This window comes from Condylura cristata, unplaced genomic scaffold (assembly GCF_000260355.1).
Source record: "Condylura cristata isolate star-nosed mole 26May11 unplaced genomic scaffold, ConCri1.0 scaffold00007, whole genome shotgun sequence".
NCBI classification, from domain to species: Eukaryota; Metazoa; Chordata; class Mammalia; order Eulipotyphla; family Talpidae; genus Condylura; species Condylura cristata.
The window spans coordinates 33500922-33509624 of NW_004567108.1; the positions used below are offsets into that span (position 1 = coordinate 33500922).

The 8703-nt window shown below is 42.0% G+C and overlaps 1 protein-coding gene across 1 annotated transcript in view; it reads right to left on the minus strand.

The window, feature by feature from the left end:
- Nucleotides 1–8703, minus strand: part of THBS4 (thrombospondin 4) — a 41522-nt gene that overhangs the window by 20209 nt on the left and 12610 nt on the right. The window contains exons 3-7 of the mRNA XM_004678174.2: nt 4718–4965; nt 2608–2716; nt 2119–2201; nt 1740–1791; nt 1344–1546 (exon numbers count right to left, since the gene is read on the minus strand). Coding sequence (XP_004678231.1) covers nt 1344–1546; nt 1740–1791; nt 2119–2201; nt 2608–2716; nt 4718–4965 — 695 coding nt within the window. The remainder of the gene's footprint in view (nt 1–1343; nt 1547–1739; nt 1792–2118; nt 2202–2607; nt 2717–4717; nt 4966–8703) is intronic.

Here is an 8703-nt window from a genome sequence, read left to right on the forward strand (position 1 = left end):
ATCTACTGTCTGTTCACTTAACCACTTTTTTGGTGGCAAAATAAAACAAATTTAAAGGTTTCCAATTTTGTAGTTACCCACCGAATTCCTTGACCCACACAATCTGGGACTGTCTTTTTGGGCGGTGGTGTATTACAGAATAATGTCACAGTCAAGTGGAAAGGGTCCTTAATGTTAACTAGTCTACCTCCCACTCTGAGTCTCTGAGAGTCTAATTCAGAATTTGAAAATTCAGTTTTAAAATCTAAAAGGATAATGCTTCTGGGTCACTTGTGAGCTGAATGATGAGTTCAAAGGGATTTTTGAAGTCACTGCTCAAATGCAAAGACCTTGAGAAGTCAAAGGCAAGCCAGTTGTTTCTTCAGTAAGATGTGATCCATCACAGTCTGTGCCTGCCTTCATGCCCAATCAATCCCATGGCTGTTCCAAGCCTCTTGGAGTCTAGAATATTGGTTCTGGCCCCTCTTTTTTAACCACTTCAACTAATGTAAAAAACATGAACATGTCCTGCCCTTTCAAAAGAAGGAAAATTCCAGCTCACACATAAAAACCAGATGTAGTTCTGTGAAGCGTGGGCAGATGTTTCTTCAATTGAGGGATCACTAGAAACCATCCTAACAGCTTACTACCTGGGGAGGTAATCAGTTGGGCCTGCAAGAGGGGGTGTGAGCTCCCTGCTCTCTCCATTTGTCCTCCAGCCTTCCTCAGGCCAGGTGGGAGGGAAAGGCCGCATTCTGCTTCAGCTTTGCTACCTACTGAGCACTGCTTGGGGCTGGACTAGGGATTAACCATGGTTTTGAAACAGTTCTTTCCACAGGTGTTGCCAGCTGGCCAAACAGCCTGGATTCACTGTAGGTCTCTCTGACCCCATCTTGGGGCACTTTCAGTGACTCATACATTATGGGGCTCCTCAACCAGTCCTGAGAGATTCCCCTCTGTTCCTCTATTTTAGGAAGTCTGAAGAAATCAGTTGTAACTGAAATACACCCTTACAGAGAACATCCCCTTCCCATGCCGGCAAGTATGGAGAAGTCAAAATTTTAGCAGAATGCTCAAGAGAAATAATCAACCCAAAAGTACAAAGTTCCAAATCTCAGTGTCTTATCCACGTAGGCCAGTAGGAAAGCAGAAACAGAGGAAATGTCACAAACAAGTGTGTGTAATGTTCCTTCCTCCTGCTGCTCGTGGCATCTTGGGGTCTCTACGGATTTATGAGGAAGTACCTTTCACGTAGCCAGGAGGACCACCCAAGTACTCTCTTACTCAGCTTCCTGGTTTTCCCCCACAAGCTGTAGAATGTACAAATATTTAGGGAGCCCCTCCCCGCCTCGTTGAACTTTTACCTCATCAACATCAGAACAGGTGACCCCATTTCCTGTGTAGCCCTCAGGGCAGGGCCCACACTGGAAACCATCTCTAGTGTTGGTACATCGGACACCACGGAAGCAGGAGTTGGAGTCACAGCGGCGCACTGAGGGTGTTGGGGGTGAGGGAGGTGCAGGGGTCACCAGTGTGTTGGAGGTTGGAAGCTGAAAGCTGAGAGGACCTGAAAAATCCAATAATCCACAGGCTTATTCACTACCAGAAAAACATACTTGATACATAATGAAACTTCCTTCTCGGCAACCCTGTGCCAAACCTCCAGAAACCACAGTCGGTGCAGCCTCACCCTAGGCCCTTTGTCAGGCTGCATCTGCTTGACCAACTCAGAATGAGCCAGTTACTCGAAAAGCACTTACCACAAGCCTGGCATTCAGCTATGGTGTTTCGCAAAAACGTTGTTTCTTTGACCTTTAGAAATGGGAAGGGGGAAGAAAAAGGATGGAAAAGGGATAGCTGACATGCAACCCAGAATCAAAGAACCCATGTGTAGCAGTCTAATAAACACCTCTTCAAGTACTGCTGACAAAGCCCTCAACAGCGCCCATGTGCTTGGGGCCAGGAGCAGTCATCACAGGCTTGCCCCCCTTTCCACACCCCTCCTAGAAGAGCTCTGGAGTGATGGGCTAGTGGGGTACCCAAGGTCTGGCTCCAGGCCCGCCTCCCTGCTTCTGCTGGCCTACAGTCCACGAGCACTTACAAAAGCCAGGTGTTTTTCTGGAGATGTGTCTCGGTTACCTGCTGTCTCAGGAGATCCTTTACCTCTCCCAGTAGCTGGTTTAGTTGTGTCATTTGCCCCAAAAACTGCCGATTAAAGTCTCCTGTAAGAATAGCAAAGGTAAGGAACATTTAGTCAGTGACTGCTATTTTTACAGTGATTCAAAAACAAATGATTTCCCAGAGAATCATCATAAGATGATTCAAAAACCTACGATAGAGGAATTTAACTTGGGATCACTCATCAAGTTCACCTGAAAAATTCTAGTGATGCCACTGGCTTATCACTAGAGTTGTAAAAATAAATGCATAAAATATTTTACATCCCTTAGGAAAAACAAAAGCACAGTGAAGATATTCCCGTGCACTGGAATTGGAGCCTGGTGCCACAGATTTTCCTGCATGGAGGCTCTGCTGACAGCCCACCTTTCTGTGCTGGGCACAGCCCTTTGCAGGCCAGGGATTTGTGCCCGAGCTGAGAAAGCATGCAAACTGCCCTAGAGTCCACACCTGTGCTTGTGGCGGCCAGTGGCTCACTCTGCTGCAAAAAGCAGTCCTGCAGGCTGGCCACTTGGAACAGCGAGCCTCTCACCACCAGCTTCAGCTCTTCCAAGAAGTCCTGGAAAAGAACCACACTTAGGCCATACATAGCTGACACTGCTCAAAAGCCAGTGCACTCACATGCTCACAGTCTTCACAACAGAGTAGCCCAGCACACTTGGGTCCTGCCATCTTACATAATTTTGTGGGTTTGCATTTTTTCCTAAAGCTGGCAAGTGTCATTCCTTTCGACTGAAGCAAACCTAGAAGTAGCCAGTAGCCTAGGAAAATGCTGGCATCTAACTTGGTGGCCTGAGGTGAGGAAAGACTGTTTTCCCTCATAGTAAACCAATTCTTTTGTGGCAGGAGACGCTTAAGAATTGTTTATGGAATTAAGATAATAATAAAATATTGATCCCAATTTTAAACAGTATTGTTTTTAACAAAGCCTGATTTCCTTGGGTGATGAGAAGGAATAAAGAGTATATCCTATTGATTATGAGATAGCTGGCAATATAATTTCACATTACTGTTAGTCACAAAGTTGATTTCTTCACCCCTTTATAACTCTTACTAGTATTTACTATAGCTACATAGGACAGAGGTTGTAAACTGCCACTGTAACGTTATCACCTTAAGGACTGAGCATTCTAAGGGTTTGCAGAGGAATACTTTTTTAAATTGAGTTGAGACATATGCAACATGTGCTATTTAATAGCTACTGTGTTGAACCTCAGAATATCAGCTCTGGGGGTGCAGGCCACAATGTTTTGCCCACCACAGTATCCCCAACACCCACAGTGTGACTGGCTGACAGACAGGCTGCACTCTGGCCCTTGCCGACAGTTTAGGAATAAATTTTTGAGAACATTCCAGTGAGTATAGTGTTGCTGTCATGGCTGATGCCTGGCTTCTAGAGACTGACTTATCTGCTGCTGAACATTCATTTCAGTCAGTGACAATGTCTGTATTCTATTACTTGGGGAAAGTTGGTAGTTTAGTGTATTTATTTATTAGTTATTTTTTCTATAAATCTACAATGAATTTCTATACATTGATTAGAATACAGTGAATATCTATACAACCAAACAAAAGAAGAAATCCTTGAATTTTAGCTTTTTTAAAAAATTACTACTTTCTTTAAAGAGTTCTACAGACACTATTTTCAAACAAAATACACACCATTTCCCTAGCACAAAATTCTAATATAAGATTCAGTTTTTATACTTTTATTTAAAACAGCATTTCTAGTTGTAATGAAAATTATAGTTGACATTCTGTCTCTTTATACAAAGGTTCAGAGTAGCTTGTCACTAAAACACATATAATGCAGTAATAAAAAAGAAATGTAAATGAAGAATCGAAAGAGAGAAGACAATATCACAGGCTGTAACAGATAAACACAATTACTCACTTGGCACTGACTTTCATGTAAAATAAAATTCAGAAACATAATCGGTTATTGTTAAAACTATTGAAAAGGATAAAAAAGACTACTTATAGAAAACAAAGCATTTCCTAGGGCAAAACTCTTAAGAGAAATGTATGTGGCAACTTTACAGTAGGTGCAGTGATACAATTAAAAAAACACACCTTCAAGACAGCATAAGCAGGAGACAGAAGTGACAGGGTTTTTATACATGGGACTAAGTCGGCAATAGGCCCTTTTCATCAGGGATGTTGTGATAAAATCTGTGAGAATATTGTCCTTAGTGCCTGGCAGCTTCCACTCACTCTTCATTTTCATTAAAAAAAAGTACCATAAAAGAGTAAAAATACTGTTCAAAGACAGTTGTTTTTACTTTTGCTATTCCTTCCCCAATTTCATAATTACCCAGAAACTTGCCATATATCATGTAAATTTGAAGGCTGTCAATTTGAGCTTCACATTAAAATCAGTATTTTCAAAGGCATCACAGCACAGATTTGGATTCAGCTTGTCTGAGGGTGGGTCTGCTAGCAGTAGCTGTGTAAGTGCCACAGGCAATTCTAGTAGGCAGCAGAGTTAGGCCCACCCGTGAGCCCGGCACGCTCTGGTGTTCCCGGCCTGGGCTTCAGAGGATGGGTGAGGGGTTCCTACCTGTGCCTTCCTCTGGAAAGTCCTCAATTCAATGGATTCAGGATTCTGGGAGAGGCCAGAAAAGGCTCTGGGGAGGTTGTGAGTGGAATCTACTTGGGTGCAGTCCAGGTAGAGTTCTACAGAGCCAGCTCCACGCTGCAAATTGGTCAATCGCAGGAGGACCCTATGCCGCCTGCCATCTGCCAGTTGCAGGTTGTTGAAAACCACCAAGTGGATCTTCCCATCATTCTTCAGGTAGCGGAGGATTGCTGGAACCAAGCACAGCTCCATAAATAATGACAGAGGGAAATGAGGAGGGTTCTGTAGGGCACGCCCAAAAGTCTGGGTGACCAGAAAGAATGCAAACAAGTGGGACCCATAAATATTCCACCTCTGCACACCTGGAATGCGCTAAGCCCTGGCAACCCACTCCTGCTAAGCATTGTGCATTGTGCTGATTCAGAGTTGGAAAGTAAGTGGCAAACCTGCAAGTAAACAATTTTAGATTGTGAAAATACAATGACTGGGGAGAACCCATCAAAAGGCGATTAAAACCCAAGTAAGCTCTGGAGGGCCTGGATTCATCCATTCAAATGTTTGCTGGGTTGACTATAGGGCTGGACACTGCCCTTAGTAGCTTCAACACTTACTTTCCACTAGGGGCAAGTGAGTGAGACAAGTGAAGCTCAGTAAGGAACTTACTAAGGATACAGCAATGGTAGACCTGGTATTTGCAAGTGAGTGTGGTTTATTCTCCGAGTAGAATACTAGATATGGGTAAGTGTATGGTGAATGAAGCGTCATCTACCATATTACACCTCAGCAACCCATCCTTAAATGTAACAATGCTCGGTCAGAAATCCCAAGGTATACATGGGTGCAGGGCTAGGAGGGGAGGGGCCACCACTTATTTTCTTCCCCTCCCCCCATGGATATAGTCTGGTCACATATCTCATTAAGCTCACTAAATATAAATTCACAAAAATTTTAAAACTTATAATTTTTACTTCCTTATTTTTCTGAATATAATGAGCTCTGAGCATAACTCTGTTCTTGGGTGCTGAGCCTGAGGTAGAGCTTCTGGATGAGGTTTGCTAGAAAGACAAAAGTGACACACTTCAAGGGCTTACTGGATCTGCCACAACCACTCCTAGGACCACCCACAGACCACCCACAGACACCACTCAAACTTATCACCGAAGCTATCCAGGAACAAGGCCAGAGGCTGGCCACAAATGCTGCTGGTAATTCAGGTAAACACATCAGGGCAGCTCCAAACATTTGGGAGGGTGGGAGAGCCTAAAACTGCCAGATCTTTTCTGTAGGGTAATTTAATGACTTATGTCAAAACCTTAAACATATGTAGAACTTATCATCAGGAAATGCCACTTCCAGCATTGATTTCAAAAATGTAACAGACATTTGGCACAACATATATATGTATAAAAGATAAACCAGAAAGAAAAAGAAAAATACCGGATGGTTTTTCTCTTAGGAGGAATGTAGAGGATCCAAATAAGGAATCAGAAAAAAAAAAAGAGAATAATAAAGTAAACATCAAAATTAACAGGCAACTATAAACCAGAGATATTCTGCAGGAAGGAGAGGGGGAAAGGCTTAAATAAAACAGGGATGGGAAGAGCACCACCAAGGGATCATGGTGATGGTGCACAGGTGACTCGGTGGGAATTTGTGGGGACTATAACTGGGATGAGAAAGCATATATTGTACGAAAATGAAAAACGATGTAAAAATTCACTATTTAAGTTAAAAAAGATAGGGCGGGCTGACTACTTAAATGATGGTACAATCACAAAATGGAACACTACAGAATAGACACATACTAAAAGCACAAATAGCCACTCCTAGTATTTTGTTAAATGGAAAAAAAAAAAAGTCTGAGTCAGTTTCATTCAGAAAAAGGATGTGTGCATGTTAGTTATGCACTCCTGTGTAGAACATCAGAAGGAAATGTGTCACCTGTAATATGCACATTGCTGAATGTCTGAATATGCTTCTTTCCCTTTTGCTTATACTTACTAATTTTTCTAGAAGAGATACACATTATTTATAGAATACAAAAAGGTGAAAGGAAACGAGTGACACTGGTTGGCCCGGACTGCTGTTGTTAATCTGTGGTTCAGACCATCTTTCCTCAGGAGCCTTCGCTTTGGAGGGCAAACGCTACATGGTGCTTCCCACAGAGCAGTCGGTGCATGTATTGCCAGAGAAAAGAATCACTAACGTGAAAGTTGAAGGATGTATTTGAAAGCTTTCTCTGTATTACACTCTCTGGGTTAATTTTTCCATTCCTTCTAACTGGCTGTATATGCCTTTCCATCTGAGCATGGCTGGTGGGAGACAGCTGTGTCAGGTTCTGTGATGAAGGGTGATGATGGAAGGAGTCAGATGGGAGATGATCTCTTCCCCCTCTGAGGTCACCACCATTTGCTGAGAGAAAATAATTGATACAATACCAGGAAAGACAGATGAGTGAGGAGGTCTTTCTATGAATATAGCACAATACTGGTACCTGAAAAAAAAGTATTGGTAAGGCTTATGTAAACGTGGCATGAAAATAAAGTAGTGGGAGGGAGGAATATAGACATGAGTAGAAATTCTTGAGGCATTTTAAATATGGCCTATACAACAAAATTGTACATCTTTAGAGAGAATTTACAGTAATAACTGTATGCCTGGAAACTGGAGACATATATGGTATCCAAAGGAAGGGAAAACTGAATCTAAACATTGCACTAGTTTGATTAAACTTCTATTTCTTTGTTTTTAGAGCCATTTGGCTAATACCTCGTATTTTTTACAGGCCAATCAAAATTCCACTTGGACTATCAAACTTCAAATAGGTGATGGACAAAGATATTCAACATCTACTTATGGTTACAACCTCTCTTTTACATATTAACAGTTTAAGAGGATACACATAGAGACTTTACAGGCCAATCAAAATTCCACTTGGACTATCAAACTTCAAATAGGTGATGGACAAAGATATTCAACATCTACTTATGGTTACAACCTCTCTTTTACATATTAACAGTTTAAGAGGATACACATAGAGACTTAAAATAAATGCTTTTAGTACTCCTCTCCATTTTGAGGTGTGTGAAATTCAAACAAAACGTTTTCATGGGCATCTTGCTGACTTTTAATGGACCTTCTAGGGTATGTGGATCATGATTTATTTTCACGACTGAATAGCTAAGTAATTTTATAAATATTACCTAGTGGAGCACTTTACACAGAACAGGTGCACGTTTAATGTTGTGGATATGAACTTTCAGTGAATAACTTAATGACTGCGTTTAAAGCTTTTCCTATATAAAACAGCTTAGAGAATGGTACTTCAATATCTTCTACAGGTAACAAAACCTACTATTGTGTTCATGCTGACATTTAAGGGAAATCTTTATTTCTGTCTTGCTTTGTGTTACAATGTAATACTGAAATGAAAATTCTCATGCTCCTACATCTTGTGACAACAGCAAGGGAAAAAAACAAAGAGAAGAATTATGGAAACTTTCATCTTCACCTGTCTGTTAGCAGAAAAATTATCAAATGCTTTGACATTTACCATTCTTCATACTGAATCCAGTAATTCTCATCTCTCTTATGACTTCCATTTTTCATTTTTCTTTTTTACTGCAAATTCCTTACTTCAGTGCTTCTATACTTATTTGATCTTCAGAGCAGTTAAGATCACCCCAGGGGGCAGGCAGCACCTGGCTTGGGAAACTCTTCAACTTTTTCACATCAGCCATACCGAGTCTGGAAACAGCCTAAATCTCTGGTCCAGGAGCCTGCAGTCAGTTGGTGCGGGTTCCCTGACCTTCCTCAGAGGCTGCGCTGACTGGAACAGGCACAGACAGACACGGTTTCCTTCCTGGCTCAGGCCCTACTTTCCTAGTGCTCATTTGATCCTACCTCAGCCCAACACATCAACAGAACGGGGGTGGTGGTGGGGTGGAGGTGGTGGTGGTGGTGGTGGT